We start from the raw sequence: 26,603 nt of genomic DNA, 5'->3' as shown, positions 1-26,603 counted from the left end.
TCCATAATCGGTAGAGGACTACATTGAGCGTATCCATAATCGGCAGAGGACTACATTGAGCGTATCCATAATCTGCAAATGACTACATTGAGCGTATTCATAATCTGCAAATGACTACATTGAGCGTATTCATAATATGCAAATGACTACATTGAGCGTATTCATAATCCGCAGAGGACTACATTGAGCGTATTCATAATCCGCAGAGGACTACATTGAGCGTATCCATAATCCGCAAAGGACTACATTGAACGTATCCATAATCCGCAAATGACTACATTGAGCGTATTCATAATCCGCAAATGACTACATTGAGCGTATTCATAATCCGCAGAGGACTACATTGAGCGTATTCATAATCCGCAAATGACTACATTGAGCGTATCCATAATCCGCAGAAGGCCACATTGAGTGTATTCATAATCCGCAGAGGACTACATTGAGCGTATTAATAATCCGCAGAGGACTACATTGAGCGTATTAATAATCCGCAGAGGACTACATTGAGCGTATTCATAATCCGCAGAGGACTACATTGAGCGTATTCATAATCCGCAGAGGGCTACATTGAGCGTAGTCATAATCCGCAGAGGACTACATTGAGCGTATTCATAATCCGCAGAGGACTACATTGAGCGTATTCATAATCCGCAGAGGACTACATTGAGCGTAGTCATAATCCGCAGAGGACTACATTGAGCGTAGTCATAATCCGCAGAGGACTACATTGAGCGTATTCATAATCCGCAGAGGACTACATTGAGCGTAGTCATAATCCGCAGAGGACTACATTGAGCGTATTCATAATCCGCAGAGGACTACATTGAGCGTATTCATAATCCGCAGAGGACTACATTGAGCGTATTCATAATCCGCAGAGGACTACATTGAGCGTAGTCATAATCCGCAGAGGACTACATTGAGCGTATTCATAATCCGCAGAGGACTACATTGAGCGTATTCATAATCCACAGAGGACTACATTGAGCGTATTCATAATCCGCAAAGGACCACATTGAGCGTAGTCATAATCCGCAAAGGACCACAGTGCACGTTTTTTATTTTTTACACTCCAAATAAATAACTGGCTGTAGTAAATCATTTCCTGGGTGACTTCTCCAGCATAATTCCTCCTTTAACACGGGTATTTAGGCCCTCTTGGTTTTCTGTCAGGGGGTAATCATGGGAAATATATTCATAGTCATGCATTTCATTTAGTACCAATTAACCTGCAAGTTCCAGCCATCCGTTCTACGAGTCAAGGGTAAATGCTCATTGGACTTGCAAATGACCTGATTGTGTAGAGTGGCTTGTCAAGGTAAAATGAAGAAAGTGAAAAGAAGAAAAGACAGAGCCTGATATATATATAAAGAGATGAGTTCAGTGAATAAACCTACATGCATTGTTTATAAAACAGAGACTGAGCTGTATACAGCAAACACTGGGGCACTATTATAATCCTGCAGGAAGAAGTTCCAGCTCTCCGCAGCCCCGGGGCGTCAATGCGCAGGCATCCCTTCCAGTGTAATGCGGTCCATGCATGCAACTCAGCTTGCAAGAAACTTTTCGGTATCCCTCCGCCCGCTATCTCGCTAATCACTCTGCCTACCGCTTTCTCCAATATATCAACTTCCCTGATGGGGGTTGTTTGATGCCTCAGGAATGGTAAATGTAAACTAGAGCCAAAGATTCACTCAACTACATGAAGATTTTTTTTTCTGAGCTGTGTGCCTAGTAGGAAATGGCAAAAGCAGTGAGGCAAGTCATTATTCCATAGTGATCAGCTCAGTGCAGTGGGATTGCTACTATGAGTAGTGGTTAGAGCAGGCTTGTAGGAAAAGGGCAGTTCACTTTTCTGCTCCGATTTTCCTTCTTTTTTTTTTTTTTTTTTTTCTTTTACTGAGCTGTCTTCTGATCTAACCCAGATGAGTTCCTATTTTGTAAATCCGCTCTACTCCAAATACAAAGCAGGAGAAGCCATAAATCCGGCTTACTACGACTGTCACTTCGGCCAAGATGTTAGCAGCAGCAGCAGGCACCCTCTGGTGTTCAGTGGCAGTCCAGGTCTGCAGCACCCCAATCAGGATCTCTACCATCGGGGGACCCCCGCAACCATCCCGAGCCCCGCAGGCTATCAGCAGGCTCCTTGTGGGATTACGTGTCATGGTGACCCCACTAAATTTTACGGATACGATCACTTACAGAGACAGCAGATTTTTACGACACATCAAGAGGCCGAGCTGGTCCAATATCCTGACTGTAAATCGTCCAGTGGTAATATTGGAGACGATCCAGAGCACTTAAATCAGAACTCTTCTGCTTCTCAAATGTTCCCCTGGATGAGAGCACAAGGTTGGGTGCAGTAAAAAGATTTCAACTTTCCATGTAACTGGGATAGCGCTAATAAAATGCACTAAGGTCATCCAGATTTTCCTTCTTAGCTCAGCACACAAGCTGTAGACACATGGATTTTTTTCGCACAGTTGCTAAATCCCAGGAGCTTCAACTACTACCTGTTATTAACTCTAAACCCCTTTGTAAAGCTCCTGTAATTATAGAAAAAAAATACAGCAAGTTAGCTATATCCTAAATTTATCCTTTATTTACTTACTTATCTGTAAATTATCATTTAAAAAAAAAAAATACATAGCATGTCGTTTCTATCTGGAAAGTCTTTAGTTGTATTCTATCTTGATTATTTCACTGAAAGTTGTAAAAAAAAAAACAACACAAAACAAAAAAAAAAACTAGCATGCCATTTCTTTCTGGAAAGTCTTTAGTTGTATCCTGTCTTTAATGATGTAATTGAAAGTTGAAAAAAACTCTATAACATGCCCTTTTTATCTGGGAAGTTAGCTGTGTCTTTCATTTATTTATTTATCTGTAAGTTATATATTTTTTTAAATATATAGCACGCTCTTTTTATCTGGAAAGTCTCCATTTGTATCCAACCTTAATTAATAACAAAAAAAAAAAACAACAACTATAGCATGTCCTTTCTATCTGGGAAGTTAGCTGTAGCCTTTATTTATTTATTTTCTTCATTATTTATCTGTAAATTATAAATTAAAAAAATAATATATATATATTATATATTATATCCCTTTATACATTTTTTAATGTAATTACTGAATAATTATTTCATTGTGATTGTAAAAAAAAAGTGGGAAGTCTTTTTAGCTGTATCCTTTATTTACTTCATTATTTGTTTATTATGAATACAAAACAATATCTTGCCCTTTCTATCTGAGAAGTCTCTAGCTGCATCCTGATTATTTTTAAATTTAATAATCAATTCATTAATTATTGTACTGTAATTGTAAAAACATATATATATAGAGAGAGAGAGAGAGAGAGAGAGAGAGAGAGAGAGAGAGAGAGAGAGAGTGCCCTTTGTATTTGAAAGGTCCCTTTAGCTGCATCCTTTAATTATTTATTTAATTATTAAGTTGTTGGTTATAACTACAAAAAAGCAGCATGCCCTTTCTATCTGAGAAGTATCTAGCTGTATCCTATATTTAAAAATTAATTACTTAATTATTTAATTGCAATTGGGAAAAAAACCCAAACCCCTGTCATGCCCCTTATATCTGGAAAGACTCTTTAGGTAATGTCCTTTTTATTTAATATTGTAGCAAAATAATTTGTGTTGAAGAATCGCATGAAATGGCAGTTACATTTTGATATATATTTTATCATGCCATTTTGGGCTTTTACTAATTATTATATCTCCCTTTGTTGTGTTGCCATGACTTTGTGATGGCTGATAAATGACATTCTATAAATTCTGCAGCATTCCCGGTGTATTGTTTTATCCATATTAATGTATCAAAATAATTGATGTCACTCATTATTGAAGGCTTGCAGGAAATAACAGTAACCCTTTGATGTATATTTTATTGTACTATTTTGTGATTTTACTAAGGATTAGACCTACATTTGTGTGTTACCTTGACATTGGGGGGGGATCATAAAATGCATTTGTTTATCTGTGTTGTGGAACGCCAGCTTTTCATGTTCTTGCTTAGCCCTGTTTATATCACTGGAGTCAGAGATGTTGATTTACTTAAGGCAAATAGGCTGTTCACGTTTCAAGGGAAGTTGCACTTTGTAAAGGAATTTCCCAGAGCTTAGTGAATGGAGTGAAGCTCTGCTGACTTCCCTCATCCAATCACGTGCAAGAAAAAATACAGTGTTCGTATTTTTTCTCTGTATTTACCAGTTGGGCTCACATGCACCCTATAAAAAGCTTTTATGACTGTTTAGGTGTAGGAGGTTCTCCTGGGAGGGAGGGGGGGGGGGGGTCAATAATGAACATCTTCAGAAATAGCATGATTGCTGCTGCGGGGAGTGGAAAAAAAACTAAAAGTTGTATTTATTGTGTTTTGATTAGTAGCCCCTGGGAGAAAGAGAGGAAGACAGACCTACAGTAGATTCCAAACGCTGGAACTGGAGAAAGAATTCCTCTTTAACCCTTACTTGACCAGGAAGAGAAGGGTGGAGGTGTCTGATGCTCTGGGACTCACTGAAAGACAGGTGAAAATTTGGTTCCAAAACCGAAGGATGAAATGGAAAAAAGAAAACAACAAGGAAAAATTGCCAGTCTCCCCCAAAGAGGGGAAGGAAGATGCCAAAGAAAGCATGGTGGAAGAGGACAGAGGAGGAGACACCAACTGACTCCCTAGTGATGAGATTTGCCATAGGCTGCTTTCATGGTAGGGAGAAGCATAGATGAGTCCACCATTAACTACTAATCCCCACAATGCACCAGGATCAAAATCTACCTAAGCCATGGGAGCAGGTGAATTGTGCTGAGAGCTCAAATCCCACCAGACTCCTCCAGGCATGCTGGGACTTGTGGTCCCGTCATAGCTCCTGAGATGCTGGTCACCAGTTTCTCCTGTACACATGTGACCTTATATAAGTAGATCGCTCTAAGACTGACCATACACTACACAATCTGATTGTAGACTCAATTTTAGATGCACCACCAACTATGTAGCACAAGAGCCTGCCTGATTTATTAATAATTGAAAAATTGCTTAAGCAGGCCATAGATTATACAAGTTTTGCCCTTCATGAGTTTTGTATTTAGAAGCAGCCCATTGTTATCCTATGGGGGGTTATTTACTAAAACTGGAGCGTGCAAAATCTGGTGCAACTGTGCAGAGAAACCAATCAGCTTCCAGGTTTTATTGTCAAAGCTTACTTGAAAAAAATGAAGTAAGAAGCTGATTGGCTACCATGCACAGCTGCACCAGATTCTGAGTGCACCAGTTTTAGTAAATCTCCCCCTCTATGTCCATGCACATAGAGGCATTTTTTAAGCTCAGGAGGCAGGAAAAACCCCTTCTGATTTGCGTTTTTGATTGGAGCTTTCTGGAAGGAAAAAAAACGCTAAACTCAAAAATGCTCAAAAATCAGCATTTTTTTCTGCCAATGGAACTGGCGTTTTTTAAGCCTAATGTGCATGGCACCAAGAAAAAAAACTAAATTCCCCCATCAGGTAGATCAACTTGTGTACAACCAAGAGTGCCCATACATGGATCAACATTGCTGAACTGTCTGAATTCCGATCTCCTATTATACAATATTGGTAAAGCTGTCCATACATTATACATTTTTCCTATTCAATTTCCTTTAGATTTACCTTCAACTATGTAGTGCAAGGGCCTGCCTGATTGCATAGAGACTGAAAGTGTTTAGGTTTGACCTCAAACTATCTGGTTTTGGCAAATCTAAAGGAAAATTGTACAAATAAATTGTATAATGTATGACCAGCCTAACTCTAAAAGAAATTGTGCAGAGATTGTTCAATCAGATTGTACAGCCTTAGCATTCAACCATATGTACAATCAACTTTAGATCTACCAAAGCTATGTAGTGGTCTACCAGGTCTACCAAAACTCGCCCACTATCTGTAACCAAGATCTGAAGGAGATTGTACAATCAGATTGTAACATGTGTGGTGAGGTTTAGGCTTATCATACACTATACAATCTGATTGTACAATCTCCTTTAAATCTATCATCGACTATGTAGTGCCGGCCTGATTTCTTACTAGTTAAATAGATTGTTTAAGTTTGTACTCATATTGCACCATTTTGATTGTACGATCAGATTGTATAGTTTATGGCCAGCTTTATGTAGATGTGAAATCTGCATCCTTCTATCACACTGCAGGAAATGTGCCATGCTCTTCTCTAGCACAATGCAAAATTATATAACGATAACTATGTTGTTAACGATCTTCTATATTTATGCAAAGAATGCAAATGCCTTATCAATCAACGTGATGTGCACTCGATCGTCTTAATTATTTGTACCGATTTCTTAAATTTATCGAGATCTTTTAAATTGGTTCTACTGTTATTATGATTTCAGATTGTTTGTATTTTTATATTTTTGTAAGAGTGGTTTGAAAATAATATTGGATTACTAAAATCTGAGACGATGTATATCTTCCTATGATATGTAATAAATAAAATGTTATTTGAAATGGCAATCCTCTGTGTTTTATTCCTGATGACATGGCAGCAATGTCATCCAAGGTGAAAGGCTGTAGCAGTCGCATTGTGTGTCTGGGTGGGTAGAAGATAGAACTAGATCCTATTCAGACGAATTACAATCGGGGGGATCCTTTTATCAGTTCATTAGTACAATGCAACACATTTATAAATACATTCACATACAAATAAACAAAGCAACAAAAATTCAGGAATATTATTATGTAGAAGAGAAGTATGCTAAACCCTTCACCATCACACTGTGACACTGCAGGGAAGCTATTCATAACAAAGAATATTTTAACAGTTATTTTTACTCTGACCTAAAGTAGCCAATCACTGGCAAGCGTTTCTAATGTACCAATTCATGGACACATCACTGGATATGTATACATGGGCCAGAATTAAAGAAAAAAAAACACACACACACACAACAAAAAAGAAAAACACCCACAAATAATATTTTATTCGTTGCTTTTTTTTTTAACTTAAAATCCACAAGGATACAAATAATGATGTATGATAATCCATCCTAGTTTGAAAAAATTGCGTTGAAAAAAATTGAATACTTTTGCACATGAAATCAAAGCATGTAATAAGGCGTTTTACTTGATTTTAAAGGATACACAGAAACCCTCGATGGAGACAACACATGAATGTTATCTGGGGCTCTGGTGTGAATGGGCCTCTTTTATTGCTCGATGTTCTCTGGGGCCTTGTGAAGAAGCGACAAAGAGGCTGAAAATCCCCTTTCATCCTGATTTATTCTAGCTAGAATTTTGCAAGACTTTCACTAGAACAAACATAGGAACATCCTGATATATTACACAGAAAAGCAGCTGTATGATACGTGAGGAGGGCTGAACAAAAGTCTGAGTACATCCAGTATATGAGTACAACCAGTATATAAGTACATCCAGTATATAAGTACAACCAGTATATGAGTACAACCAGTGTATGAGTACAACCAGTGTATGAGTACAGCCAGTGTATAAGTACATCCAGTATATAAGTACAACCAGTATATGAGTACAACCAGTGTATGAGTACATCCAGTGTATGAGTACAGCCAGTGTATAAGTACATCCAGTATATAAGTACAACCAGTATATGAGTACAACCAGTGTATGAGTACATCCAGTATATGAGTACAACCAGTATATAAGTACATCCAGTATATGAGTACAACCAGTATATGAGTACAACCAGTGTATGAGTACAACCAGTGTATGAGTACAGCCAGTGTATAAGTACATCCAGTATATAAGTACAACCAGTATATGAGTACAACCAGTGTATGAGTACATCCAGTATATGAGTACAACCAGTATATAAGTACATCCAGTATATAAGTACAACCAGTATATGAGTACAACCAGTGTATGAGTACAGCCAGTGTATAAGTACATCCAGTATATAAGTACAACCAGTATATGAGTACAACCAGTGTATGAGTACATCCAGTATATGAGTACAACCAGTATATAAGTACATCCAGTATATAAGTACAACCAGTGTATGAGTACAACCAGTGTATGAGTACAACCAGTATATAAGTACATCCAGTATATAAGTACAACCATTATATGAGTACAGCCAGTGTATAAGCACAACCAGTATATAAGTACAACCAGTGTATGAGTACAACCAGTGTATGAGTACAACCAGTGTATAAGTATAACCAGTATATGAGTACAGCCAGTCTATGAGTACAACCAGTATATAAGTACAACCAGTGTATGAGTACAACCAGTGTATAAGTACAACCAGTATATGAGTACAGCCAGTGTGTAAGTACAACCAGTATATAAGTACAGCCAGTGTATAAGTACAACCAGTATATATGTACAACCAGTATATAAGTACAACCAGTGTATAAGTACAACCAGTATATGAGTACAAACAGTATTAAGTACAACCAGTATATAAGTACAACCATTGTATAAGTACAACCAGTATATGAGTACAATCAGTATATCAATACAACCACTATATGAGTACAATCAGTATATAAGTACAACCAGTATATCAATACAACCAGTATATAAGTACAACCAGTATATCAGTACAATCAGTATATAAGTACAACCAGTATATGAGTACAATCAGTATATAAGTACAACCAGTATATGAGTACAACCAGTGTATAAGTACAACCAGTATATTAGTACAACCAGTATATGAGTACAACCAGTGTATATGTACAATCAGTGTATATGTACAATCAGTGTATATATACAATCAGTGTATGGGTACAACTAGTGTATAATTACAACCAGTGTATGATACAGTCAGTGTATATGTACAATCAGTGTATGGATACAACTGATGCATGAGTATATTCACTGTATGAGTACAACCAGCCTGTGTACAACAAGGGTATGGGTACAACCTGCCTGCTTACAACCAGTGTATGACTGTAATATTGAACTAATTCTATACTCAGATTTCCAGGCTGCTCATACTGTCCTACTACCACAGCTATGAGTAATAAATACAGACTATTCCCCAATGCAAAAAAATTGTTTATGCCTGTATATATATAATATGTCATCTTATGAATATATATCGCTTCATTCAATTAATATCTTTTAATTTTATTGTGGAAAGTATTTCTTCTTTTCCATACTTACACAACACAGCTTGAGGAATACATTATTGCAAGCATTCCCACCCATTGTATATGGTTTCTGTGCATAACTGGGTGTGTGCTTTTTGTATGCCCACATCTTATCGAATAAACATGGAATAAACAAGATGTCATGTAAATATGGGTTTTATAATAATACATGTCCTTTGCAAATGTTATAAGCAAGGTCAGAACACAGTGTATGTCTGCAGTCTGCAAAAATAAAAAATAAAAAAATAAAAATAAAATAAAATATTGTAAAGCACTGAGCAAACTGTTGGGGCTATATAATCCTGTGTAATAATAATAATAATAATAACAATGATAATAATAATAAAACACACACATAAACGCATATGTTATTTACTATTGTAGCTCACATCACAAGCTACGTATGGATACTACCATATAGTTTAACAGCAAGATACAGAAAGCCCCCCCCCCCATTTATGTTCTCGAAGTGAAAGCACCTCAGCTGTTTGTTTAGATATTATTTTATTATATAACCGTTTCCAAAAAATGTAATTGCTACTTAAATAAATACGTATATGTTAGAAAAAGTGCCTAATTCTTGCAGTTAATTGAGCTTCTTATGAGCAGAGTTGTCTTTCACATAAATGCACATTTATTAGGTGAATGACATCACCTGTTACTGTTAGTGTGATAACACGTAAAGCTCGATTTTTTCGATCCATACACAGTTCTTGAATATTTTGTAGAACAGAGAAGAAAGAAAGCCTTAGAAAAATCATTAAATATAAATAGTAAGCGTTTATATCTATGTGAAATCATTTAATCCCCCTGTGCAAGTGTTCTAGTTTAGCCACAAAATGTTCCCACTTTTATTTCTATTAATTTGGAAAAGCCCCATAACGCTGGCTTAAAAAGAGCCAAGAAAGATGGCGCTTGTTGGCAAAATGTAGAAAAATCCGCAAGGAATTGCAGTAAATTCCTTTTTTGTTTGAAGAAAATTTACAACTTGGTAATAGACCTTTTTATGACCTCCCTGTGTTCTCCATTGGCTGATGCTGGTCACATGGAGCCTGTGATATCCTTCATGGCCTTTTGCCTGAGTTCCCTAGTGATTTTTTGCTTGCATTCTGCCTTTAGAGAGTCTCAAACCTTCTTTTTGTAACCTTTGTCTCCAATGAGGTGTAGTTAGGATTATGATTTTATGCAGAATTCCCCCTTTTTTTTATTTCCAGGTTGCTGTTGATGTTTTTTTTCCCTCTTCCCACTGATCCCTTCCCTAGTCACAAGCTCCACTAAACGATCAGTCTGTCTCTCCTTCCCACTGAGGAAGTTCTCTACTGGAGAGAGAGAGAAAGAGAGAGAAGGAAAGAGAAAGAAAGAGAGTGGGAGAAAGAGAGAGAGAGAGAAGGGATCTGGAAAAGGCTTCACAACATCTCTCACTAGATTTTCTACATATTTCTTTCTGGTTACCACTAACATGCCAAATGGATTACAGCCTCAGACCCTTCTGTGCCTTTCTACATGTGGTCGTCAAGGGTAAGTGGCATATGGTATTTTTCTAGAATTCCTAAACCATCTGTACCAGTTTAAAAAAAGACTACTACTGGTTTATATCCAGTAACAGTATACTTCTCATCTGTTTTACTAACAGATCATACAGAGAGCTCTTCTGTACTGAGCATTGCATGTAGCTAGGTCAGAGCTCGTATATTATGTAAGATGTTATATACACAGCACTACTGCTCCTATATCTATCTATCTATCTATCTATCTATCTATCTATCTATCTATCTACATGTATATCTTGTATATGTGAGTGCATGCTTATGCTTACATTTTTTTCTGCCTGAAAAAAAATAAAATAAAAATAAAAATGTTTATATATATATATATATATATATATATATATATATATATATATATATATTTTATTAGCTATTTCATTTTAGTTTACGTAGTTACATGAATGCTACATTGTTTGATGAAGGTTTATCTGTGAAGGTATTTCATTATAGGAGGAGGAAATAATTCTGACAATAATTGACTGGATTTGTACACAGATTGCAGAGGTTAAAAAGAAGCTCTCTGTTGTTATTTCTTGCATTGTGAATTGAGCATCTACTGAAGTCCTATTTGTTGCTGATTGAAAAAAAAATACAACGTGATGAGAAAACAAATTCTTATTGACCTTACTAAAATCACTGTAGAGAAGTGTGTTGCGGTTCTATGTAATACAAATATTTGCAAGGTAGCGGATTGTGACATTAGGTATATGATACCATTATAGTATTCGGTGTCTTTACTAGCAGAGCCGAGCTACGAAGCTTCATCTATAAACAGTTGTGTGTGATGGCTGCGTGTGTTGTATGCAGGGTCTGCTCAGACCCCCATGCTGCAGAGCCAATGTCTAGACGTGCCTAACACTGGGATAACATATAGATCAATCATGGTATTGATAAGGCCTGATTCTGTCATTTCATACACCTTTAGTATACTTTTCAGATTTGTTCTGCTGACAGATAATCAAGGTGTTTTTATAATGATCTTACCACTTTTCATCGTCCTATCCCCTGTCCATGCCTGTCTTGTATGGCGATCTATCTAATCTAATCTATCTATCTATCTATCTATCTATCTATCTGTAGTTCTTTTTTTATTATAATTTTGTAAACACATCCATCCCTCTTTTACTTTCTGTCTGGCTCTTTTTATTGTTTATCCATCCATCCATCCATTGTTACATCTGTCTATCTGTTATCTGTTTTATTATCAATCATTCATCCGTTCATATTTTTTATAATAATTTTTTTTGTAAACATCCATCCATCTTTTACTATTAATATGGCTGCCTGTATCCACTATCCATCATCCATCCATCTATCTATCTATCTATCTATCTATCTATCTATCTATCTATCTATCTATATCTATCTATCTATCTATCTATCTATCTATTTATAATGGGTTTACCTCTTTTGTTCAAGTGTTATCTTTCTGTTTGTCTATCTATCATGGTCTTCTTTTAATCCAACTATTATCTATCTATCTATCTATCTATCTATCTGTAATGGTCTTACCTCTTGTATCCAAATGTTATCTGCCTATAATTTTTCTGTCTGCCTATCTATCTATCTATCTATCTATCTATCTATCTATCTATCTATCTATCTATCATGGTTTTCTTTTAATCCAACTATTACTTGTCTCTCTCACACTCTCTACCCACCTATTTTAATCCAACTGTTATCTGCTTACAGTCTATCTATCTATCTATCTATCTATCTATCTATCTATCTATCTATCTATCTATCTATCTATCTATCTATGTCTAATGGTCCTACCTATTTTAATCTGTTAACTGCCTGTACTTGTCTGTCTATCCATCTGTTATAGTCTTACTACGTTTAATCAACATATTGCATATCTATGTCTGTCTGTCTGTCTGTCTGTCTGTCTACCTATCAATTAATCAATCAATCAATCCATATGTCTGTTTTGTTATCCTTCGCCTGTCCATCATTCCCTCCATTCATCCATCTATCTATCTGTCTATCTATCTATTTATCCATCCATGGTTTACTATCTATCTGCTTCTTTATTATCCATCCATCTATCCATCCATCCTTCTATTGTCACTTCTGTATTACTCCATAAGTATATGAACATACCATAAACATTTTTTTCTGGCAAGTAATAATTCAAGCTACATATTCACAAGGTTGTGCTCAATGTTCTATACATAGAAAGCATTTATAGTGACTATTTAAACTTGGATGCAATATGTAACCACGTCATCTAATGCTGTTTAACTCGCTTTGTTCCACCTAGAATGTATGTTTCTTACATGCTGTGTTCTAATGAAATGTAACCTTGATTTAGAGCATGGCTGTGTGTGTTGTGTAATAATGTGCTGTTATTAGCTGGTCGAGGTTCTGCAGCAGGAGAGAAAGCAGAACAAAGAAAGTATTTCAGGCAGCTTTGGCAGACAGCTGTGAAAAGTATTTACTGCCCTCTGCACTGCGACAGAACACGCAGCTGGCAGCATCACAGGAAACAGAGGAAGTCGGAGAGCGAAGGAAGCGTCTATTCATACACATGGAAGCGCTGGATGAGGTGCAATCAGCAATAAAACACTGCAGAATGGAGACAAAGGAATTAACAAGCCGCCTAGATTGCATGTTGGAGGAAAGGGGCAATATAAGCAATGAAAGATGCTATTACATCCTTTTCCTACAGGGTTCTTTATACAATGAGCTACAATGAACGGCTTCATTTTTTCTAGCAGTTATATACCTGTATCCACATTGACATAGGCAGATGGATAAGCCCTCATATTATCTGTGAACAGAGGCTCTTATGGCCTGCCACGACGTAAAAGAGTCATAATAGTCTCAAATGGATGAAATAGTTTCCATTTTTCACACAGCTTTACTGTACAAGCTAAGCACATATAAAGATTAGGGGTACTGAGCTGGCAGATCTAAATCTGGAAATATTTTTTTCATGGTAATAAGTAGATTTACCTGTACTTGGGTCTATAGACTAGCATAAAGCTAAGCACATTCAATGCATAAATAATGTCATCATTAGTATCATTTACAAATATTTATACAGTCATACACTGAAAGAGCAAAGATGATCAGAAATATAACAAAAGTATAGCAAATTGTTAAGATACAAGATTTGGTGGTTTGAATGAATGAATAAATAATAGTAATAACACATTTTTTAAAAATAATAATATATATATATATAAAATTTATTTTATTTTATTTTTTTATTTTTTTTTGGGGGGGGGGGGGGTAATGCCATAGAATTCAAATAAGTCAAAAGCTTTCAGATATATGACATAGATTGGGTTTAAAGTGCATTGTAGTGGATTGATTTACCATAGCAGATAGGGCAAGTGGCTAGAGAAGGCTGAATAGGTAAAACTGCATAGGGAGATTTGATTCAATTGGTGTTTGATCGTTTTAGTTTATGAAACTTTGACTATAGCAATTCATAAGTTGTTATTTTGAATAAATTGCAAATTATTACCTAGAATAGCAGATTGACTGCATGTTCTGCACTCTAAACATATCAAATATGGAGTATGCCAGATGGAGTGCCTGCATTGCAGTGGGTGCAAAATGGGCAAGCAGCTGATCCACCTAAAAGTCAAATCCTAAACACCATGGTAAATAAGGTATTTAAAAATTGCAGACAAGATTGTGGTTTATATATTAAACTCTGATGTGTAAACTAACTGAGCTAGAGTTCAGATGTGCAAAGTGATCTGTGAACTCTTCTCGGAGTCTTCTTTGCTGCAGAAAACTGCAGAAAACTGCAAGATGACATCATAGACTCTTCAATATGCAGCTCTGATCTCCGGAAGGTTATAGTTGTGAAGAGTAACCAGAATTGTCTCCACAGAATGCAGCATCACTTACCAGGGATCTTGTAATAGCTTACATACAACCCACAGTGGGGGTATGGATTGCTTTACTGACATAGTAAAACATAAACAGATTCCTACTCTGTACACCAGGTGTTTGAATTTCTGCCAGAAAATCCTTGCTACTCTAGATCAAAGTAATTCTAAAACCCTAGCTCTCACACTTTTGCAAAAAATAAATAAATAAATAAATAAAAATAAAATAAATATAAATATATATATATATATATATATATAGACTTTGCACTATCATTTTATCATCTCTCTCTCTTCTCATCCTCTATTGCAGCATATTACCTCTAATAACCCACAACCCAGTGCTGGCTTTGTTTGCACTATTTTCAATGTTCACAACAAACCTAAATTTCTTTGTTTCCATCACTTCTATTACTCTATTACATTGCCCAACCATAACCCTTACTGTCACCCTAACACTTTGGCAGTCTAGTGTTCTCCCTATTCTTACCACTTTAACACTTTAATTACCTTCTAAAGCTAACAATTAACTTATTTCCTATCTATGAATCTTCAACTTTTGTCTAACCCTTTACCCTATCCCCTGGGCTATTGAAATGATACTTACCTTATCAGACTGTCACTTAATGTCCCAATAAATTGGTACTGAACTAACTCATATCAGTCTTGGTTAGGAATGCCAATAACAACACCTACAAGTATAAATCCCCAGTATTGCTCTGCCTGTCTCTTTTTCATTATCCCTTCCTCTGATCAATATATAAATATAGGTGTCCGTTTGTGAACCAGAGGTAATAGATCGCTGCTCAGTTCTCCGGCATTCTCGGAGAACAAAGTTCTCCTGTGAATGCAGTTTATGAAGCAGTTCTCCGAACGAAGGGAGAACGGTCTCCAAACGCTGGATAACGGTCTACAAACTCTGAAAAACGGCTCATTTTACTATAATCTCTCCAGATTATAGTAAAAGACCAGTTTACTAAGCAGAGGTAAATTATCTCTGCTTAGTTTTCGGTCCCTCTGATTCTCCAGCTCTGGGCTGGAGAATCTGGACGGAGAACACAGATCTCCAGAGAAGGGCTGACAGGATCTCCTGAGTGTTATAAACTGTGAATGACCAGAGAATAGCTGAGATCCATTGAATCGCAGCTATTCTCTGTGTCATAAAAGGACACCATAGTGTACAATGTTTATCTTTGTTTACTTTATTAGCACATTGGTGCATTTGCTCATGCAGTGTAAACACACTATGAGGTTGAATTACTAAAGGCAAATAGACTGTGCACTTTGCAAGTGCAGTTGCATTAATTTTTCCCAGAACTTAGTGAATGTGTTGAAGCTCTGCTAAATTCCATCATTCAATCATGTGACAGCAAAAATGTTTTTTTTTTTTTTTAATTTCCCCTGCAAATGACTGGGTGTTCTTTACACAGTGAAGCTTCACCACATTCATTAAGCTGTGGGGAAAATTAGTGTCATGGCACTTGCAGAGTGCACAGTCTATGTGCCTTTAGTAAATCAATCCCTATGTATTTTTGTTTTCCCACATGTCCTAAAGCTGCATAGAGCCGCCCATAGACATGAATGGGTGAAGGCAGCCATTTGCAGACAGTAGGGCAAGCTCACAGAAGTAATGCACAGGTGTTTGGGTCATTACATCTGTGCACATAAGCTACTTTAGGCAAACAGTGTCACAAAGCTGCATACAGCCACCTTCACCCAATAGTGTCCATGAATGACTGTATGCAGCTCTAGGATATCCGGGAAAACAAAAACATGCAGCATTTGTACTCTTCATGGGCAAATGCATCTTTGTACACCCATGTACATGCAGCCTAAACCTGATAAACCAAACAACGTTCTTTGTCAAAATATGTTATAGCTATAGCAACAAATCCAATGTGACATTTCTTAGTGATGCTTTGAAAAAATTAATGGAAAGGTGTGCTTGGTGTGGGTGCATTTATGGACAGAACCCAATTTTTAGGTAAGCCTAAAAGTTAATTCAGGCTGAAGCTTTGTTCTGCCTTTAAACAACAATACAGAGGTAATTTTGTTGAAATGTTGTAATTTATTCTATAAGACTTGCATGCTTACAGTGTTATTTAGCCCTTTCAGTTGCAGAGCTATTTGTTCAGTAAATGTAGGTAATAGGACATGAAAGAAATGAAGGAATGTCTCCAATGTAGAGATTGTTATTAATTAACAATATATCAAGCAAGATATTACACCAAATTTATATATATATACAGTTGTGTTCAAAATAATAGCAGTGTGTTGAAAAAAGTGAATAAAGCTCAAAGTCCTTCTAATAGCTTTTATTTCCATACACACAAATGCATTGGGAACACTACACATTCTATTCCAAATCAAAATATGAAAAAAAAATATCAAATTTGTGTTGTTCCTCTAAATTAATTGAAGAAAAGTGAATATTAGACTGTTCAAAAAAAATAGCAGTGTTTGCATTCTTCTTTACAAACTCAAACATTCACTATATAAACTGAAAAATGTTTGAAGATTTTGCTTTCCTTTGAATCACTTAATGAATATTTAGTTGTATAAGCACTGTTTCTGAGAACTGCTGTACATCTGTGTTGCATGGAGTCAACCAACTTCTGGCACCTGTGAACAGGTATTCCAGCCCAGGATGATTGGACTACATTCCACAGTTCTTCTCTATTTCTTGGTTTTGCCTCAGAAACTGCATTTTTGATGTCACCCCACAAGTTTTCTATTGGATTAAGATCCGGGGATTGGGCTGGCCACTCCATAACGTCAATCTTGTTGGTCTGGAACCAAGATGTTGCACGTTTACTGGTGTGTTTGGGGTCGTTGTCTTGTTGGAACACCCATTTCAAGGGCATTTCCTCTTCAGCATAAGGCAACATGACCTCTTCAAGTATTCTGATGTATTCAAACTGATCCATGATCCCTGGTATGCGATAAATAGGCTCAACACCGTAGTATGAGAAACATCCCCATATCATGATGCTTGCACAACCATGCTTCACTGTCTTCACAGTGTACTGTGGCTTGAATTCAATGTTTGGGGGTCGTCTGACAAACTGTCTCCGGCCACTAGACCCAAAAAGAACAATCTTACTTTCATCAGTCCACAAAATGTTGCTCCATTTCTCTTTAGGCCAGTCAATGTGCTCTTTGACAAATTGTAACCTCTTCAGCACGTCTTTTTTTCAACAGTGGGACTTTGCAGGGGCTTCTTGCAGATAGCTTGGCTTCACATAGGCGTCTTCTAATTGTAACAGTACTCACAGGTAACTTTACACCTTCTTTGATCTTCCTGGAGCTGATTGTTGGCTGAGTCTTTGCCATTTTGGCTATTCTTCTATCCATTTGAATGGTAGTTTTTCGCTTTCTTCCACGTCTTTCAGGTTTTGGTTGCCATTTTAAAGCATTTGTGACCATTTTAGCTAAGCAGCCTATCATTTTCTGCACTTCTTTATATGTTTTCCCCTCTCCAATCAACTTTTTAATCAAGGTACGCTGTTCTTCTGAACAATATCTGGAACAACCCATTTTCCTCAGAATTTCAGGGAGAGAAATGCACTGTAACCAGCATGTACAACATTTGCTGCCTTCCTTCCTTAAATAAGGGCAATAATTGCCACCTGTTTTTCAAAGAATGAATGACCTCACTAATAGAACTCCACACTGCTATTATTTTGAACATGCCCCTTTCAATTAGTGATTCAATTACACAGAATCAGCAGCATGCATGTCCTGACTGTTGGGTCTGTTGGATTTCTATTACTCTACTACACCTGCTAGTAAATTATTTGCCATGTAGAAATATAATTTCTACCAAAAACAGTGATTGGTCAAGTTAGTGATGTCTGACTGCTATTATTTTGAACACAACTGTATATATATATATATATATATATATATATATATTATATATATATATATATATATATATATATATATAGTTTCATAGAGGGAGATGCTTGATTTATGTCATGGATTTCATGTAAAGATTTTACTTTACCTCCATCTGTGGAGGTAATTTAGCTTGTGTTGGGGACTGCGCTGGACTGACTGGATTGGTCAATGGTCCTGGTATTCGTGTGGGCAAAAAGGAAGAAATTCCTTTCTGTGGATAGTGCCCAGTGATGGATGGTAGCGATGGGCCTTCTTGGGGATTGGGCTGCTGCCTTTTCTGTGTGACCTTATAGTCATTTCAGCATGTAGACTTGTATAAAAAGAAAGAAGTGCCCAGTGTCCAAAGAAATGGAACTGCTAAAGTATGGTTCATATACATTTATTAAAATGGAGAAACACGTACATCAAGCCCACACATTTCAGGGGAATAGACTGCCCCTTCTTGAGAGCTGTTGCTCGATACTATTTAATGGGAACAATTCTCATGAATGGTTATGTTGAATCAAGGTTTCAGAAATCAAGATGGCAGGATGATGGCTTTAGTTGCATGGGCAGCAAACTTGCATTACTGGCCACTGGGTGCTTCTTTCTTTTTATCCAAATCTGTAAAGGTAAGGCCTGCAAAGTGTCTTTTTATCAATTATGGGGTCTGACCTTTAGACCAGAGCCATTGTACCTTTTAATACATTATTACATTGCTTAACACATGAAAAGTAATTGCAACATGCAACGCTTTTGTTTTAATAATGCAAAAAGTACTACAATAATACATACAATGGCAAAAATTGTATTCTGTGTTATTAAATCACATCACAGGGTGACCATATATCCAGATTTTTTTTAACTGTTTAGAAGATAATTTTCACAGCTGGAGATCATCAGATATTATTTACTGTGATTTGCTTGATAAGCTCTACTTTTGAACCTTGACTATTCATTGTTCAGTCTGCAATATAATTGTAAGTAAAGTCTGTTTGTATCTTCTATATGATTAATCACACAGTAGGATACAAATAAGTTGTTGCCCACAGGTGTTCTCTTTTGTATAGACTCTGTACCTGGTAGAAATAAAAATATGTTTAGGAAACAATAATATCACAGCTTTTTGTGGATTTTCTTTCTTTAAACACCAGGGATTTTCAGAATCTATTACATATCAAAGTTATTACACAGAAAAAAAAAATATTTTGAATTTGTCATTTTCTTAAAGAGTAGAATTGGTATTTAAAGTGGTATTTACCTGAAAGCAAACATTTATTATATTGCAGCTTACTGATTCCTGGATATGGTGACAGCATTAGATTTTTAGGCTTTCTTTCCTTTATTTTAACCTGGTGATCTGGCCAGTAAGCCTGTTGTTTTTCAAAAGAACAAGCTATTCTGAAGATGTACCAGTTAGAGGGGTGAGACAAACCATTTACAGGGGTGCTTACAATGATCAGCTTTTATTTTTATATGTACAACCTTTATCCCAAAAGGAAAAAAATATGTTGCTGTACCTGAATATAAAGTGTTAGCTGGAGTTCAACTTCAGTTTGTTAGTTTATCCAAATCTGCTAGTACATCTAATACTCCCCTCCCCCTAGAGAGACAATTCTGTTATCCAAATGTGCCCCCTGTGCGCCATCATCCAGACTCTAATACAGGAGTTACTGGCTGGATCACCAGCTGAAAACAGAGGGGGGAAAAGCCTTAAAAAAGAAAACTAATGCAGCCTCCATTGCTAATGATTGGTAAGGTGAAATATATTACATTTTTGGTTTTGGGTTTAATTCCACTTTAACTATTTGGCACGTTTTTTTTCCTTCTAGTTCTAATATGTTTAGATAGTATAGTGATAATTACTCAGGGTTCTTGAACAGTCACTGTCTTAGTGTGGCTATTTCAAGTTTCCATGGTAATTTAGCATATAGTATAGGCAATACTGTATCTGTATGATCATTAGAACAAATTCTGTACCACACTGATTATATTGCATAGGAATTCATTTCATGAGTAGCATGATTACATTATTTTGATGTGCACAAAATCAGACTGCAGAGTGTCTGCTTGCACAGACTTCCCACATTAATGTCAATATAGTTATGGTAAAAACCATCAACAACTTTTCTTTCTGTTAACTTGTTAGCATTCATAGGATATAGTATGTATTTAAAAACAGCAACAATGAACACAACTTAACCTATGTAGCATGCTAGACAATTACAAGGAGGTACAGAGAAAATCTTATACCTGGTGTACAGAGAAAATTCCTGAATTGGATTTCCATATCACATACATCATGTTCAGTATCCACTGACAAAGGTTAAAGCAGTGCATTTCCAAAACTGGTGTGACCAGATCATGGGTCTGGTAGGGGGGTTAATGTTGTACTGCTTCAAAACATCTATGTGTCAATGTGGCCAGTAAGGTTCTGATTTATTGATTATTCTTGTCTGTGCCAAGAACTAAAAATTTTACCCCCATTAGATTTAAACTTTTAGGCCATCTTTGAATTTAAATGGTGGATGTGGGGAAGTGTTTCCACTCTGATACATCTGTTTATTAATGATTAAACTTCGACCATCATATATAGTCAGGAAGAATACTAAATTTCATGGATGAAGTGGTCTCTACTTTTCCGTTTTGCTGGTCATACATTAGGCAATTATGTGTCAGTTTCAACCATTCTCAACTAACTTTAAATAAAAACAGACTCGATAGAACCATGAAAGGATCCAAACTGTTGGCAAGGCTGGCTGAAAGTAGCTGAAAACATTACAAAATTGCTACGTGTATGGCCAACATTATGTGGTATCAGGATGTCATTTATGATCTATTGTAGGGGTTCTCAACCACAAATGGCCCTCGGAGCCCTCTAATGTGGCCCTCAAACTGAAATTGAATTTCAGAAAGAGCACCACACCCGCAAGATATAATAGAAGTCTATGGCAAAGCACAGATAACCCTCAGGAAAGCAGCAGGTGCACCATGCTGCATCCACAGTGTGGGTAAACTGCAGCTCATCAGTGTGAATGTAGCCTTATTGGAAGCTCAGGACAGTAAGGACTCATTTACATTTTAGATTTTGGGGGGTGGATGGTTTTTACCACCCCCCCTAACACTGGCGACCCTATTCCATGCTTCAGGGGGCCTCACTGAAACATTCTGTTTTACATTTGATCAGGAGGGGTGGCATATGCAGGAACCAATCTCTTCCATTTTGCTCCCAAAACTGTTGAAAGCCAGCTTCTGCTCCTCTCCCTCACATCAGCATTCAGCAGCTGCAGGAGGAAAATGTTTATTATGCTATTCAAAATAAAAAATGTGAAATTCTGAACCATTTAATTTCATTGTGGCCCACAAATGGTTACCAAATTACATAATTGGCCCTCGCTCATGAAAAGGTTGAGCACCCTGTTCTAAAGCCTAAATGTCGAGACTCTTTTTTGCTCTCTTCACTATATTAGTATCCACAGATTTCTAGATCAAGAGGTGCCCCCTACCAGTCCCTTGCCTAGAATTCCAAGTGCTGAAATTGTATGATTTGGTATGTGGTGAACAATCTCTTTTTTTGTATTTGATTTCCTAAATTAAGGCAAACCTCTCAGCCATTATAACCTTTTAAAAAAGTAAAAGTCCTGGCCAAGATACCACAAAATGTTGGCTTTTACTGTTAAACAGAATATTTTCTTTTTGCCTTTTTCATATTGGATTTATGTTATCATCAATGGACTGGCTTCAGCACTAACCTCCACCAAATGACATGGCCATGCCCAATAAGAGGGGCTAAGTCCCTGAAGTCATAGAAGTAAGGCTTCTGGGAACAAGTAAAACTAATTTCAGGGAGGCACACAAAGGAAGGATCTGGCAAGGCACCAAATGAGCTGGCAATGCACCAAACATCTAAAAAAATGGACATGCACCAATATGGCCACAAAGTGCCTGTAGTATGTTGCTGTGCAATGTTGTGCATTGATGCCCTAGTACATCAGGGTGCCATTCAATATGGCACCACAATGCACTAACCAATGTAATGTGCTTTGCAACAACACATGCTACCATATCACACCATGGCAGAAAAGTGTCTCCTACTTGGCTGTTATTGTTTCTCTGACTCAAATACACCAAGGATGTCTGATGTAGTCAAGAGTATTATTTAGGCTGCACAGTTATCACTGGATCTTTCAAATCATCACAGGTTTTGGGTCACATTGGTCAGTTCCAGAATCTGGTGGTGGAAAAAATAAAAGATCAGGAGCTTTTGACAAAGTGGCTGGTTCTATTTGAACCATGTCTTACAAATAAATTGTATGTATGCATTTATGAGCAGTGGAGAGTTAGAAATATGTTTCCCTGAACTAGGAAAGCCTGCTACATACATGCAATAAAAAATAACATATTATATGTATACATATATATATAATTTTTTTTCCCTACTTTCCTTAGTCAGGTCTTGGTCTTGGTCTTCATAATAAGGATTAAAATTGTGTTAAAACCATGGCCATGTGACATGTCAGCCATAAAGAAGTCTGGTCAACCTGATACAAAGAGACGGCCATCCAAATCTGTACATTTAGTTATGGGTGAAAAAATATTATAGGACATTGTTTGTTGGGCTTTAAGTGACTTATAGGCAGAGAAACTTGTTGCTTAGCTTAGATGAAAGACTTAACTCTACAAATGCTAAGAAGCCACTGATTGCAGCTCTTCAGGGAAATAACTAGTCAGGTTACCTAACTTTGTTCAATTTCTATTGATTTTCCTGATATAAGCCAGTGTCTGATCTGTTGACTTGCATTGAATATTGTAGAGATATGTGAAGTGGAGCACTCTGCATTCATGTTTGTTCAGGAAGCTAGCTATGCTTACATCTAAAGTTGTTGGAATCCTACCTACACATTTTCTTATCATCTGATGTCTAAGCCAGTGTTTTTCAACTTTTTTTTCAATCAAGACACCATTTAGAATTGTGCACAATTCTGGGGCACATCAGTCTGAGGGCTCGTTAACACCAGGAGGTGTGTCTGAGCATGCACTTTTTTGCGTGTTTGCGCATGTCACATTTTTAAAAGTTCAGTGATCCTAGGTTGTAACTCTTCTCCCCCAAATTCTCACTTCTAGCACAAATCCCCCACCAAATCCCCCCTCCTACCACAACTCCCCCCCAAAATCCTCCTTCTAGCACAAACTCTGCTCCAACCCCCCCCATCCCATCTCCTAGCACACTCCCTCAAATACCCCCTCCTATCACAAATCCCCCACCATATCTCTCCAAGCACAACCCCTCCAAATTCCTCCTCCTAGCACAAACCACCCCAAATGCCCCTTCTAGCACAACCCCCACCATCCCCCTCCTAGCACAAACCTCCCTGTTCCCAAATCCCCACCCCTAGCATAAACCCTGCACCAACCCCCCAATCCCCTCTCCCAGGACAATCCCCTCAAATCCCCCCCCAAATCCCCCCTCTTAGCACATATCTCCCCCCATCCCCTCTCCTAGCACAAATGTAGACTGTGCTCAATCTCCTCAAATCCTCCCCTAAACCCCACCTTTTAGCACAAAGCCTCCCCAAATCCCCCCATCCTAGTACAAATGTGGGCTGCACTCAATCCTTTCAAATCCCCTCTCTTTGCACAACACTCCCCCAACCTCCCCCCCCCCCAAGCACAAATGTAGGCTGTGCTCTCTCCCCACTCCCCCCTCCCCAACTCCACTCGCTCCTGGAGTTAACATGGATCGTGGATCAAATCCTGCACATTGGGTTGAAAGCGCTACTGTGTTAACTCCTGTGCACTGCGACTCTGGGAGGAGAGAGAGCACAGCCCACATGGCTCTCTCCTCCTCTCTGAAGCTACATGTTCTATTGCCATTAAAGCAGAAAGCTGTAGTGCTGCCCGACATGTCCTTAACAACTGATGATGTCATCCGTTGGTAGGACGCAGGGGGGCGGGTGGCCAGCATAGCTTTCTGCTTTGCTGGCAATAGTACATGTAGCTGTGCTCTCTCTCTCCCAGCTGAATCGCAGTGAACGGAAGTTAACACAGTAGTGCTCAGACTGGGATATGTCCCCCCAGTTTAAAAACCCTGGCCTAAGTAGCTCAAGTGGTAAAAAAGCCCCTCCCCTACTAAAGTATGACATGGGGGCTATCACCAAGCTTATGGGCAGAATTTTTGGGGTCCTTATTCTCTTTAGATGTCACTTTAGAGGGGCGGGGGTTCTTTGCCACTTAAGCCCTCCTGTTGCTTGGATTTGTTTGAAATCTATGACAATAACTTGGCAATCCTTCATGGAGTTCAACCTGAATTTGAGCTGCTGCACAGGTAAACTAAATTCCATGTGCTGCTTAATCATTTATGTGTATGAGGGAGCAGGGGTGGAGGGATAGCTAGAGGCAGCTATGTCTAAAGTGCCACCCATGATCCAAATATCCACCAGACCAGGGATGTAGGGATGAAGCTCTTGTTCTTATCAACCTGGGAGCAAGGTGCCTTGCCAGTGGACATCCCCTTCAAGGTACCCTACCCATAAAGGTCTGTTATGGATTTTGGGGAAGACCACAAATGTTTGTTTGTGTGGTGTCCCTCTAAAAAATATACCGTATGCCAGACCCCTAACAGGGGGTCACCACACAAACAAAAAATGGCACAGGGGCTTTCAAAATTCATATCAGACCCACCTGGCAAGTCACCCTATCTAAATGTTGATGGAGAGAAGGGTCTCACCCCCACAATCCCTTGCCCAATAGATGTGAGGATCTGGGGGGGGGATGTTGACAAAGGGTTGGAGCTCCAAAACTTCTATGTATGTCCACCCACCTCCCTTGCCACTTTGGCAGCAGCACTAAGAGGCTCTGAGAACTTTCACAGACATTGCAAACCATTCAGTTTCCTTGCAGGCCAGCTCACCATCCATCGGCTCACTGATCTTCAGGTGCCTTGCTATGTTCAGTGGATTTCACCTCTATTCCTGGAGCTGCTTCTCATCAGCTTGAGTGTAGGTCTGGATATGTTTTAATCAATGAATGTTGATGCATTTTTACTGATTTAGCACCTTGGCGTACATGTTCAAAAGATTTTCCCCTGCTTTGAAATGCTAAGAGCACCAGATCACAGTCTAGTTTCACTTCCTTACTGAATTCCCAGTATATTGGTCCCTATTTGCTGTTGGTAGTTCAAGTTGTTGTCTGCAGATCTTCCACCACCCTTTACTGCCATTTCCATCTAATTATATGGACACATGAACTTCACAATCCACAATCTATTGTGAGCACTTGGTTAGCAGTTCCCCTGGTCTGAACGGCTAAGATCTGTGGATCACAATCTGGTCTCACTTCCCTGCTGAATTCCCAGTATATTGGTCCCTATTTGCTCTTGGTAGTTCAAGTTGTTATCTGTGGATCTTCCACCCCCCTTTACTGCAATTTCAACCTAACCATATGGACACATGAACACCACAATCAACAGTTCATTATAAGTGCTTGATTAGTGTGTCTTCAGTGATCCAGAACCTTGGCTTCTGCTTTTCTTACATGTTCAATGGATCTTTCCCCTGGTTTGAATTACTAAAAGCTACAGATCACAGTCTGGTTTTACTTTCCTGCTGAATTTCCAGTATATTGGTCCCCATTTGCTGCTGATAATATTACAATCAGCAATTCATTGTGCTTGGTTATCTTCAGCTACATGTTAATTATACTTCAATGATATAGTTACCCATTAGTATAGTTTTTACCAGCTACATGGTAGCCCATAGTGCCACTACATAGGAGCTGATGTGCTAAAGGAACAATTTTGCCCAAACTGCTTGAGTATTTTAAATGAAACCTCCTTTAGTACACCAGTCCACATATTGTGCATATAATTTTAAGTCTGGTTACACTTCTAGGTGTATGTGGCCTATATGCCATAATCTGATTTTTATTAACCTCAAGGAATACAAGGAATGTGTTGGAATTTGTTGACATGTCCAGTACTTTTAATCATGCAATACAATGCTGTGATAAAGCAATATAAAAAAAGCCCACACAAATAGCAGACTATTACAACCACACAATGATGAAGGTATTTTGCTATGATAACATTAGCAGTCTTTAAGTCGATCCTTCTTTGCATTTTATTGAGCTGGACAATTTGGAAATAATGACCCATTTAGTGTTCAGAGTCATTGAAAGGATCATGTTGTCAATTATATTTACT

General features: G+C 37.8%; 3 protein-coding genes across 3 annotated transcripts in view; all 3 read left to right on the top strand.

The window, feature by feature from the left end:
* Positions 1-1,476: 1,476 nt before the first annotated feature.
* HOXD8 (homeobox D8) lies at positions 1,477-6,505 on the top strand. Its single transcript, XM_089690445.1, has 2 exons — positions 1,477-2,352; positions 4,394-6,505. The coding sequence occupies exons 1-2, from the start codon at positions 1,926-1,928 to the stop codon at positions 4,675-4,677; spliced, it is 711 nt and encodes a 236-aa protein (XP_089546571.1). The 5' UTR covers positions 1,477-1,925; the 3' UTR covers positions 4,678-6,505.
* Positions 6,506-10,512: 4,007 nt separating this feature from the next.
* MTX2 (metaxin 2) overlaps positions 10,513-26,603 on the top strand; it is a 269,812-nt gene continuing 253,721 nt past the window's right edge. Inside the window, exon 1 of the mRNA XM_089690455.1 lies at positions 10,513-10,644. Within this exon, the coding sequence (XP_089546581.1) occupies positions 10,593-10,644 (52 nt within the window). The 5' untranslated portion in view covers positions 10,513-10,592. The remainder of the gene's footprint in view (positions 10,645-26,603) is intronic.
* The window catches only part of HOXD3 (homeobox D3), a 52,081-nt gene continuing 36,009 nt past the window's right edge, over positions 10,532-26,603 (top strand). The window contains exon 1 of the mRNA XM_089690449.1: positions 10,532-10,644. The gene's annotated coding sequence lies outside the window, so the exon portion shown is untranslated. The remainder of the gene's footprint in view (positions 10,645-26,603) is intronic.

Source organism: Staurois parvus, unplaced genomic scaffold (assembly GCF_062004578.1).
Source record: "Staurois parvus isolate SC_StPar_1 unplaced genomic scaffold, SC_StPar_1.0 ptg000530l, whole genome shotgun sequence".
NCBI lineage: Eukaryota > Metazoa > Chordata > Amphibia > Anura > Ranidae > Staurois > Staurois parvus.
Note: the sequence above shows the minus strand (reverse complement) of the source record. Positions and strands in the feature narration are given on the sequence as shown.